We start from the raw sequence: 13,021 nt of genomic DNA, 5'->3' as shown, positions 1-13,021 counted from the left end.
CAACACTTCTTAAGTTCATAATATTACCTAATTTGCAGATAAGAAAACACACACCCACACAAACTATGCTGCTTATCCTCCTAGGGTGCAGGCGGGTACTCGAGCCTATGCCAGTGGTAATCAGGTAGAAGGCAGGACACACCCTGGACAGGTCGACAATTCACACGCCTTCTAAGCTGCTTCTCCTTCTGGGTCGCGGGGGGTTCTGGAGCCTATCCCAGCTGTCATTGGACAAAAGGCAGGATACACCCTGGACAGGTCGCCAGTCCATGGCAGGGCAGACAGACAGACATACACATTCACACCTAGTGGCAAATTAGCATGTCCAAACAGCCTGACTGCATGTCTTTGGACTGTGGGAGGAAACCCACGCAGGCACTGGGAGAACATGCAAACTCCACAAAGAAAGGACTGCAGTCGCTTGGCCGGGGACTTGATCCCAGGCCCTCCTTGCTGTGAGGCAACAAGAAAACAGTATTATAGAAACATCCTAACTTGTCAAAATATCAATATGTCAAAAAATGTCCAGTTTTTTCCCTTCTTATCTTTAAGACAACCTCAGAAGTGACTTAGATTAAATCTTCCATTTATACCTTTAAAACATTCAGTTGGTTCCAGTCCTAAGCCCAGATAAATGGTGAGGGTTGCGTCAGGAAGGGCATCCAGCGTAAAACTTGTGCCAAAACTATCATCCATCCATCCATCCATTTTCTAAGCCGCTTCTCCGTCAGGGTTGCGGGGGGGTGCTGGAGCCTATCCCAGCAGTCTTCGGGCGGAAGGCAGGATACACCCTGGACAGGTCGCCAGTCCATCGCAGGGCCCAAAACTATCATGTGGATCACAAATATGATTGCCATACTGGATCGGTCGAGGCCCGGGTTAACAGCGACTGCCTCCGGTGCTGTTGACCAGCAGGGTGCCGGTGGAAATTGGACTACTGTAGGTCGAAGACCATCAAAGAGGAGAGGAGGAAGGCGGGTTAGAAGGCAGCAAGAGAGAAGGAAAGGCAGGAGTGTGGAGGTTAGAGTAGGGACTCTGAACATAGGGACAATGACTGGTAAAGGCAGAGAGCTTGCAGACATGATGGAGAGAAGCAAGGGAGATATTCTGTGTGTCCAAGAGACCAGATGGAAAGGAAGCAAGGCCAGGAACATTGGGGGTGGATTCAAACTGTTCTATCATGGTGTAGAGAGGAAGATAAATGGAGTAGGGATAATCCTAAAGGAACAGCTTGTGAAAAGTGTTCTGGATGTAAAGAGAGTGTCAGACAGGATCATGAGCCTGAAGTTGGAGGTTGATAGTGTAATTTTGAATGTGGTCAGTTCATATGCGCCACAGGTTGGTTGTCAGTTAGAGGAGAAAGAGGAATTTTGGAGGAAGATGGATGAAGTGGTAGATAGAGAGGAGAGATTAGTGATTGGTGCAGACTTCAATGGAAATGTTGGTGAAGGGAACAGAGGGGTATGTATGGTGTGAAAGACAGAAATGCGTAAGGTCATATGGTTGTAGATTTTACAAAGAAAATGGAAATGGCTGTGGTGAACATTTATTTTCAGAAGAGGGAAGAACACAGGGTGACATACAAGAGTGGAGGGAGGTGCACACAGGTGGATTATATCCTTAGCAGGAGATGCCACGTAAAGGAGATTGGAGATTGTAAAGTGGTACCAGGGGAAAGTGTAGCAAGGCAGCATAGGGTGGTTGTCTGTAGAATGAGATTAGAAACAAAGAAGAGGAAGAGAGTGAAGACAGAGCCATAGATTAGATGGTGGAAGCTGAAGGAGGAGGATGGTTGCAGGCAGTTCAGGGAAAAATTGCAACAGGCCCTTGGGGGCAGTGAGGAGCTACCTGAGAACTGGGAAACTCCAGCTAAGGTGATGAGAGAAACTGGCAAGAATGTGTTGGGTGTTTTGTCTGGTAAGAGGAAAGAAGACAAGGAAAGTTGGTGGTGGAATGAGGAAGTCCAGGAGAGTATCCAGAAGAAGAAGGCAGCTAAGAAAAAGAAAAAGGATGTACAGCAGGTTAGGCTGATAAAGGATAGAGAGGGAAATGTACTAGTGAGTGAACAGAGAGTGTTGAGTAGACGGAAGGAGTACTTTGAAGAACTAATGATTGAGGAAAACGAGAGAGAGAGGAAGACAACGGGGAGAGAGATAGTGGATCAGGAAGTACAGAGAATTAGTAAGGTGGAAGTGAGGGCATCTTTAAAAAGGATGAAGAATGGAAAGGCAGTTGGTCCAGATGACATACCTGTAGAGGTATGGAGATGTTTAGGTGAGAAGGCAGTGGACTTTTTAACCAGGGTGTTTAACAAAATCCTGGAGAGTGAGAGGATGCCTGATGAGTGGAGAAGTAGTGTACTGGTCCCCATTTTTAAGAACAAGGGTGATGTGCAGAGCTGCAGTAACTACAGAGGTATAAAGTTGATGAGGGTATGGGAAAGAGTTGTTGAAGCAAGGCTAAGGCGAGAGGTTCAGATCAGTGAGCAGCAGTTTGGTTTCATGCCCAGAAAGAGTACCACAGATGCAATTTTTGCATTGAGAGTGTTGGTAGAGAAGTACAGAGAAGGTCAGAAGGAGGTACATTGTGTCTTTGTGGATCTAGAGAAGGCATATGATAGGGTGCCAAGAGAGGAACTGTGGAACTGTATGAGGAAGTCAGGTGTAGCTGAAAAGTATGTTAGGGTGGTGCAGGACATGTATGAGGATAGTGAGACAGTGGTGAGGTGTGCAGTTGGAGTGACAAATGGTTTCAAGGTGAAGGTAGGGTTACATCAGGGATCAGCTTTGACCCCTTTCTTGTTTGCAATGGTGATGGAAAGGTTGACAGATGAGGTCAGGCAGGAGGCTCCATGGACCATGATGTTTGCAGATGACATTGTAATCTGTGGTGAGAGTAGAGGGCAGGTGGAAGAGAATCTGGAGAGGTGGAGGTTTGCACTGGAGAGGAGAGGAACGAAGGTCAGTAGAGACAAAACGGAATCCATGTGTGTGAATGAGAGGGAGGCAGGTGGAGATGTGAAGATGCAAGGAGTAGAGGTTGTAAAGGTGGATGACTTCAAATATATTGGGTCAACCATCCAGAGCAATGGACAGTGTAGAAAAGAGATGAAGAAGAGGGTGCAGGCAGGATGGAGTGGGTGGAGATGGGTGTCAGTCAGGGCTGATGTGTGACAAAAGGATAGCAGCAAGAGTGAAAGGGAAGGTTTACAAGACAGTAGTGCATCCTGCCATACATCATGGCAGGACGCACTACTGTCTTGTGGTTTGGAGACTGTGGCTCTGTCTAAAAGACAGGAGGCGAGCTGGAGGTGGCGGAGGTGAAGATGCTGAGATTTTTTCGCTGGGAGTGACAAGGATGGACAGGATTAGAAATGATCAGATAAGAGGGACAGTGCAGGTGGAGCAGTTTGGAGATAAAGCCAGAGAGGCCAGGTTGAGATGGTTTGGACATGTGTTGAGGAGGAATAGTGGATATATTTGTCAATGAATTCAGTTCATAAAGACTGTATTTTGGCCTGTGAGGACTGGAGCCTGACACATGTTGTAACATGGTCACAGAATTCAGATGCTTGTGAACTGTAAAAGTAGCTTATGTTTTAGCGTTCACATCCAAAGTTATAATCCCAGAACTAGCATCAAGGTCCAAATACCGAAAGAGAACAGCAGGGGCAAACAAACCAAAAGGGCAATCCAAAGTCGTAGACGTGCACAAGCAGAGGGTTCATAACACAAAGGCAGAAATGTCCAAACAAAGAAAACCAAAAGGGAAATCCAAACTTAAAATCTTATGTAACAGAAACAAAGATCATACACAGGGAGACAGTCAAAGAAATGCTCAGTAGTTGCCACTGACAAAGAATACCTTGCAAAGACTGAACATAGAGGATAATGCAAGACCACAACTGTAGGGACCTAACCCAGAGCTCAGCTTGAGAGAAAAAAAGCTCATTCAACAAATTTTACAGATTAGAAAAAATAAGGGTAATAGGCCAAAATTATGAATCACACAGGGAGATGAAATAAGCAAATAAGTGTTTGACATGCGCTATATGGATGAAAGTATTGGGACACATACACATTAAACCTGCTGGAGCTTCTATGATGTCCCATACTAAATCCATTGGCATTAATATTGAGTTGGTGCCCTCTTTGCAGCTATAAAAGCTTCTACTCTTCTGAGAGGGCTTTCTAAAATATTTTAGAGTGTGTCTGTGTGTAATTTGTGAATTACATAGTGCATAAACTTGGAAAACAATCTGAGAGAATGTCCTTATGCTTACACAAATTTACAGAATACAGTATATAGTTTGGGAGACAAACCAAATGCCTATATCAAACCTTTATATCCTTTTATTACATCTATCTTTTAAACTCAAACTTGTGTTTTAAAAGCCTTGTTTGTGGAGGAATTATTAGACAGAGTACAGCCTGTGTGTTGATGGAAGATGTAGAGGAAATGGAGACAACAGGGCTCTGCTATGCCTACACAAAAGCCTGTAGGAATACAGCGTAGGCCACTGAGGACACAACTGGCTATATATAGAAGCAGAGACAAATGTCAAGTTTTAATCAGCTGTTGAGGAGCAAAATGCTTTGTAAGTGGCTGTGCAAAGAGTAATACTTCAATTAGTTATTATAAAGAGGACATCAGATTTTCAGTGGTTTTGCACAAAACAGACTGCAGTATATATCTTTGTTTATTGTTGAATACTGTCACTGTTATAAAAAGAAATGGAAGATTTTTAGAGCAGCTTAGTGCTTTTCTATTAAGCAGCGTTCATTACATCATTACATTACATTATTTTGCATCATTACAGAATAGCCTTCTTCAGTTTTGTTATTTAAAAAAAATATGAATGCTGAATGTGTAAAGTCACAAAAAGATGCATAAATATCATTACTTACAAAGTTACGTCTATGTAAAGAATGATGAGTTTGCATCAATCTATATATATATAAAAATCATATAAAAGAATATAATTCAAATGTTATGGAACAACAGATAATATTGGCATTAGTTAGAGTTGTAGTAGTGTTTCCACCAATAAACTAGAATATCTATAAAGATCCAATCCATCATCTGTGATTACTGAAAGCTGTAAAAACCTGACTTTCTTGAAACCATGGTAATGAGCAGCATCCAAGATCTTCCTGCAGAAAATATTTCTTTCACGGTTTTCAAACTGAATGGTTTCTATTCTTTGGGAGAATGGCGGCGCTTTCTATTCATCCCATATTTCTTTATGCTTTTATTGTCTACAACCTCAAACTCTGTTCTGATATATTTAATTATCACCCAGAGAGCTCTGCACTCTCCAATGTTTGTATTAATTGGTCTAATGTCTGTTGTGGATTTGTTTATGCCAATATTTTTTGTACCAAATATGCTGCTCAGCTTTTTATTTGACTGGAATCAGATTTCACTGGTGGACTGTTTAATACAAATATTTTGTGTTCAGTATGTTGGTGCATATCAGTCTACTTTACTGCTGTGGATGGCTCTGGATCGGTTCTTTGCTATATGCAGACCTCTTTCTTATCACAACTATATGCAAATGCCCAACTTTCTAAAGTTTATTATTGCCCCAATACTTAGAAATACATTCTTAAATGTTTCAATGGTTTCTTTGGCTGGAAAGCTAAATTTTTGTATGAAAAATGAGATGGATCACTGTTTTTGTGAACACATGGGGTTGGTTCAGCTTGCATGTGGAGATACTTCTGTCAATAACTTAGTTGGACTTTCAACTGCTCTTCTAATAGCAACTACAGATTTTGTTTTTATTACTATTTCTTATGTAATAATATTTGCTTCTGTAATGAAATCAGGGAAGTCCAGCATGAAGGCCATCAACACTTGCATAACACATATAATCATCATCACATTTAGTTTAGTATTTGCCTTGATGGCTTTTTTGTCTTATAGAATTAAAAATAATTTTTCTCCAAGCAGCCGTATTTTCATTAGTACAATGTATGCACTTTTTCCAAGCTGTTTCAACCCAATTATTTATGGAATAAGAACAAAAGAAATAAGGCAGCAGTTGTTAAAATTCTTTAACCATGTGAAAGTCTTACCACATTAATTCTGCCATGTACACTGAAGCACTGTTACTTAAACCTGTTAAGAAGCTGCATGTTAAATACTGCATGAATAGCTAGTATTGTGCACTTAGGTTTACACTGTGTTTTGTCAATATACACTCACCAGCCACTTTATTAGGTACTGTTCAATTGCTTGTTAACACAAATAGCTGATCATGTAGAGGTGGTCAAGACAACTTGCTGAAGTGCAAACCGAGCATGAGAATGGGGAAGAAAGGGGATATAAGTGACTTTGAATGTGGCATGGTTGTTGGTGCCAGATGGGCTGGTCTGAGTATTTCAGAAACTGCTGTTCTATTGAGATTTTCACACACAACCATCTCTAGGATTTACAGAGAACGGTCCGAAAAAGAGAAAATATCCAGTGAGCAGCAGTTGTGTGGTCGAAAATAACTTGCTGATGTGAGAGGTCAGAGGAAAATGGGCAGACTGGTTCGAGATGATAGAAAGGCAACAGTAACTCAAATAACCAACCAAAATCTCTGAGCAATGTTTCCAACACCTTGTTGAAAGTATGCCACAGAGAATTAAGGCAGTTCTGAAGGCAAAAGGGGGATCCAACCTTTTACTAGCAAGGTGCACCTAATAAAGTGGCCGGTGAGTGTGTGTGTGTGTGTATATGTATATGAATACACATGTAGACTGTACGTGTTGCTGGTTTCCACTCATTCAGTTTTTTTTTGTCAAATATTTAATATTGATGTAGAATTAGAAAAAAGGGAATAACAGTATTATTATTATCATTATTTTTATTTTTATTATTATAGTCATAGTGAACTGTGTTAGTCTTACTGGCATTAGTGACTTTTCTGATAACTGAAAAATCAGAAATGAATATTTGTCTATAAGTTAAAGTGCAAACTAGTTGTAGAGGCACTCTGAACATTTCCTGCATGAAGATATGTCACCCTAATATGCAATAATTTACAATATATTAAATTTCATCCACAAGGCTGTGCTGGACATTTATTGGTGTGAGTATAACACTACTTTTTAAGAAAGGAAAAATTAAAGTCTAATTGCCAAGTCACTCTCTATATAGACAAGGACTCTTATTCTGAACATATTTGTTAAAATATAAAAGTAAATTCTTTTATGACAAACACAAGAACAAAAGGTCTGTTTTCATATACGTTCATATTTTTATGTACAGTATGTTTGTTTAATTTCCAGTTATCATGGCCATTATGTATAAAACATTCATTTTCAGGAGATAAATGGAAAAAATCTAAAGAATTCTTTGAAAATCTCAAAGCAACCCCCCTGAAAACTATAGAAATATAGATAAATGATGGGCACACTGCATAATGAAAGACTAAATCTACTTGCAGGCTCTGTGTAGTTTTTATTCATTCTTTTTTTTTTGATACAGAGATTAGAGTTTTTATGTATATATCAGCAATAATCATGTGTTCAATCAAAAACAAGTCAACAAATTCAGATGTTATTGTACACCCTCAAATTTTCATTGCTCCTCCACAATACTTGATTGTTTTAGACTTGGTTCAGAGACTTTTTCATTTTCCTGTGGTGTCATACACACTGCCTTCTATTACTTCCAAAGAGATCACATTTAGACTTTTAGACCAGTCCACAAAACCTTACCCCTTTCTCTAAAGTCTAGTTTTGGTGGTGTGCAATTTTTCCTTTTGCAAGGAAAATTTCCAAATTTCTTTGTCATGTTTTTCCTTTTTGTTGTCTTGTCTTTTCACTAATAACACAAAAATAAATAGAACAATATAAAATATAATATAAAAAATAAATATAATAATAGACTGGAAATTGAATAAGCAAATGTTTACAGATTACTTTAGATATATGCTGTTAATAAATGGCCCCAGCTTGCATCCTGTAAGCTTTGAGGTAGAAAAAGATATTCTAAATATTTGATGACATATTTTATCATGTCATCAAAGATATAAGATATAAGAAGATATTCTAAATATTTGAGTTTAGTTGATTAGCTAAAACCAGTATTGTAATTGCGGTCTTTCACTGAGACACTAGTGACTGACCAGATGTGTCCTTAAGACTAATTACAACATGCGTGAATCAACATTTCCCAAGGCAAAAAGTATGTACTGCTAATTAAAAAAAAGAAATGATCTTCTTACTTTCGGCTAACAAATGGAACCTGTTGATAATTAAATTAATCTGTTGTGCTGGCACACACTGTTTATGCAAATAAGTTTTAGTGCTTTTTGAAGTTTGGAGTTTAGCATATGTGCAAAGTGAGGGGACATGTTTACCACTGTGTTTCAACACTAAGCATTTGGGGACTGAGGAGACCAGTTGCTGTAGTTTTGAAAGTGAAATGTTTTCCCATTCTTGTTTGGTATAGAATTTCAGCAGCTCAACAGTCTGGGGTCTCCTTTGTCATATCTTTCATTTCATAATGCACCAAATGTTATCAGTGGCTGGCAGGACTGGACTGCAGGCAGGCCAGTTTAGCACCCAGCCACTTTTAATACAGAGCAATGCTGTTGTAGTACATGCAGAATGTGGTTTGGCATTGTCTTGTTAAAATAATCAAGGCCTTCCCTGAAAAACACATAGTCTGGACAGCAACATATGTTGCCAAAATATGTACATGTCTTTCAGTATTAATGGTGCCTTCACAGTTGTGCACGTCATCCATGCCATGTACACTAATGCACCCCTATACCATCATGAATACTGGCTTTTGAACTGTGCACTGATAATAAGCTGAGTGGTCTTTAGCCAAGAGGACACAGTGTCCATGGTTTCCAGAAAGAATTTCAAATGTTGATTTATAGTGTTTCTCAATGTAAAATAGCAAAGAACTTTTGCTTTTCTTCATCTACAGTACTTAATATCATTGAAAGATTCTGAGAGTCTGGAGAAATCTCTGTATGCAAGGGAAAAGACCAAAAACTATTATTTGCTGGCCATGACCTATGGGCCCCCAGGCAGCACTGCATTAACAACATATATGATTCTGTAGTGGACATCACTGCATAGGTTCAGAAACACTTCTGAAAAAACACTGTGAGAAAACAGTTTGTTGCTACATCCACAAATGCAAAGAAAAAAAAACAAACATAAAAAGGATCCAGAAATGCTGCCACTTTCTTTGGAACCAAGCTCATTTAAAAATGACTGGGGTGAAGTGGAAAAGTCTCCTGTGTTCTGACAAATCAACATTTGAAATTCTTTTGGTAATCATAGACGTTATGTCCTTCGGCCTAAAGACCACCAAGCTGGTTATCGGTGCACAGTTCAAAAGCCAGTATTCATGATCATATGGAGGTGCATTACTGCATATGGCATGGATGATGTGCACATTTGTGAAGGCACCATTAATATTGAACGATCTATGCAGGTTTGGGCAATATATGTTGTCATCCAGACTATGTCTTTTTCAGGGAAGGTGTTGCTTATTTCAGGAAGACAATGTCAAATCACATTTTGCATGAATTACAAGAGCATTGCTTAGTATTAAAAGAATCTAAAGAGGTGCTAAACTGATCTGCCTGTAGTCCAGATCTGTCACCCCTGGTAACATTTGGTGCATTATGAAATGAAAGATATGACAAAGGAGACCCCGAACTGTTGAGCAGCTGAAATCCTATGTTAAACAAGAATGGGAAAATATTTCACTTTCAAAACTACAGCAGTGGGTCTCCTCAGTTCTCAAACACTCTGTAAGTGTTGTTAAAAGAAGAAGTGATGAAACACAGTGGTAAACATGACCCCGTCCCAATTGTTTTTGGAATATGTTGTTGGCATCAAACTTAAAATGGATACATATTTTACAAATTAATAAATAAATAAAAATTCTCGGTTTTACAATTTAATATGTTGTCTTTGTAGTATTTTCCTTTAATAATATGATTTACATGACTTGCACATCATTGCATTCTATTTTTCTTTACATTCTGCACAGATTTTGATTGGAGTATAAAACCTGTATGAAACCTCCATGTTCCATGTCACTCTTCTAACCAAGCCTTGTCCAGCCATAGGATCAGGATCAGATTCTAAGTGTTAAAGGGAGCATCCCTGAAAGACTCAGTCATTCACAAGCAAGGATGGGGCAAGGTTCACCACTTTGTGAACAACTGTGTGAGCAAATAGTCCAACAGTTTAAGAACAACGTTTCTCAGCGTGCAATTGCAAGGAATTTAGGGATTCCATGATCTATAGTCCATAATATCATCAAAAAATTCAGAGAATCTGGAGAAATCTCTGCAAGTAAGGGGCAAGGCAGAAAACCAACATTGAATGCCTGTGACGTTCGGTCCCTCAGGCGGCACTGCATGAAAAACCGACATCATTCTGTAATGGATATTACCACATGGGCTCAGGAACACTTCAGAAAACCCAGAGCTCATCTGACGCAAAGTGGTCTGGATAAATTTCAAATTGTTTTTGGAAATCATGGACGAGGATGGTTGCAGGCAGTTCAGGGAAAAATTGCAACAGGCCCTTGGGCGCAGTGAGGAGCTACCTGAGGACTGGGAAACTACAGCTAAGGTGGTGAGAGAAACTGGCAAGAATGTGTTGGGTGTTTCGTCTGGTCAGAGGAAAGAAGACAAGGAAAGTTGGTGGTGGAATGAGGAAGTCCAGGAGAGTATCCAGAAGAAGAAGGCAGCTAAGAATAAGAAAAAGGATGTACAGCAGGTTAGGCTGATAAAGGATAGAGAGGAAAATGGAACAGGAAGTGCAGAGAATTAGTAAGGTGGAAGTGAGGGCAGCTTTAAAAAGGATGAAGAATGGAAAGGCAGTTGGTCCAGATGACATACCTGAGGAGGTATACAGATGTTTAGGAGAGAAGGCAGTGGACTTTTTCACCAGGGTGTTTAACCAAATTCTGGAGAGTGAGAGGATGCCTGATGAGTGGAGAAGTAGTGTACTGGTCCCCATTTTTAAGAACAAGGGTGATGTGCAGAGCTGCAGTAACTACAGAGGTACAAAGTTGATGAGCCACACCATGAAGGTATGGGAAAGAGTTGTTGAAGCAAGGCTAAGGCCAGAGGTTCAGATCAGTGAGCAGCAGTTTGGTTTCATGCCCAGATAGAGTACCACAGATGCAATTTTTGCATTGAGAGTGTTGGTAGAGAAGTACAGAGAAGGTCAGAAGGAGGTACATTGTGTCTTTGTGGATCTAGAGAAGGCATATGATAGGGTGCCAAGAGAGGAACTGTGGAACTGTATGAGGAAGTCAGGTGTAGCTGAAAAGTATGTTAGGGTGGTGCAGGACATGTATGAGGATAGTGAGACAGTGGTGAGGTGTGCAGTTGGAGTGACAAATGGTTTCAAGGTGAAGGTAGGGTTACATCAGGGATCAGCTTTGAGCCCCTTCTTGTTTACAATGGTAATGGAAAGGTTGACAGATGAGGTCAGGCAGGAGGCTCCATGGACCATGATGTTTGCAGATGACATTGTAATCTGTGGTGAGAGTAGAGGGCAGGTGGAAGAGAATCTGGAGAGGTGGAGGTTTGCACTGGAGAGGAGAGGAACGAAGGTCAGTAGAGACAAAACGGAATCCATGTGTGTGAATGAGAGGGAGGCAGGTGGAAAGGTGAAGATGCAAGGAGTAGAGGTCTTAAAGGTGGATGACTTCAAATATATTGGGTCAACCATCCAGAGCAATGGACAGTGTAGAAAAGAGATGAAGAAGAGGGTGCAGGCAGGATGGAGTGGGTGGAGATGGGTGTCAGGGCTGATGTGTGACAAAAGGATAGCAGCAAGAGTGAAAGGGAAGGTTTACAAGACAGTAGTGCGTCCTGCTATGATGTATGGTTTGGAGACTGTGGCTCTGTCTAAAAGACAGGAGGCGAGCTGGAGGTGGCGGAGGTGAAGATGCTGAGATTTTCGTTGGGAGTGACAAGGATGGACAAGATTAGAAATGAGCAGATCAGAGGGACAGTGAAGGTGGAGCAGTTTGGAGATAAAGCCAGAGAGGCCAGGTTGAGATGGTTTGGACATGTGTTGAGGAGGAATAGTGGATATATTTGTCAATGAATGTTGGAGATGGAGCTGCCGGGTAGAAGGAGAAGAGGTAGACCTCAAAGAAGGTTTATGGATGTAATGAAGGTGGACATGGAGATGGTTGATGTAAAAGTAGAGGAGGCAGTGGATAAGGCAAGATGGAGGCAGATGATCCACTGTGGCAACTCCTAAAGGGAGCAGCCGAAAGAAGAAGAAGAAGAAGAAGAAGAAGTGACAGAACAACCTTAGTATACTAAGGTTATTAGCATAATGGCTAGAAATCTTAGAAAATTATGATTCTTGAAGTAAAATGGTTGAAAGACTTTTGGTGAACCCAAACAATGTGTTGTGATTCAATGACAAAACACTTATCAGCAGCAACCGTCTTTCATGGGCCAATGAGTCATCACTGAGGTTGTGGTGCAGCAAACTAATGCGCTTATTTTTAAAGCGATGTTGCTTATGGAGTGAAGATTTTTCAGCCAGCTATGTCATGGAATCTCAGAGAACAACTTCAATCAGTAATTTGGCTCCTACTTATATTCAGGTATCAAGGCATCCCTTAAAGCCTTTCCTGATAACTCCTGTTATCAACAAACAAACACTAACAGAAATGCATTAAGACCAACAGAAGGCTAAATTTGTAGCAAAAACTAATAGAAATTAGGTCAATTGTTATTCAGAAGTTTTCATCAATGTTATTGTTTAATTTATTTATTGTAGCCTGTGTGCTTTAATCTTGTATATTTACTTAATATTTTACAATCAAGGTATAACTGGGCACATACAAAATGTAGGGGAACATAGGAGCATCTCTTTGGAGTCTGGAATAACAGGTATTTAAGAAATTTTAAGACATTGAACTAAGAATAATCTAAACATTATTTCAATAAATCACCGTTTAGAACAGGCATGTCAAATCGGTGACTTTCCGGGCCAAAGTGCTGCAGAGAACAGCG

At 40.1% G+C, this 13,021-nt stretch overlaps 1 protein-coding gene across 1 annotated transcript; it reads left to right on the top strand.

Annotated features, from left to right (window-relative positions):
* Positions 1–5,125: 5,125 nt before the first annotated feature.
* LOC119265807 (olfactory receptor 52K1-like) lies at positions 5,126–6,088 on the top strand. Its single transcript, XM_037546893.1, has one exon. The coding sequence runs from the start codon at positions 5,126–5,128 to the stop codon at positions 6,086–6,088; it is 963 nt and encodes a 320-aa protein (XP_037402790.1).
* Positions 6,089–13,021: the final 6,933 nt, after the last annotated feature.

Source organism: Pygocentrus nattereri, chromosome 17 (genome assembly GCF_015220715.1).
Source record: "Pygocentrus nattereri isolate fPygNat1 chromosome 17, fPygNat1.pri, whole genome shotgun sequence".
Classification (NCBI taxonomy): domain Eukaryota; kingdom Metazoa; phylum Chordata; class Actinopteri; order Characiformes; family Serrasalmidae; genus Pygocentrus; species Pygocentrus nattereri.
The sequence above is the reverse complement of the archived record's forward strand: the minus strand, read 5'-3'. Positions and strand labels throughout refer to the sequence as shown.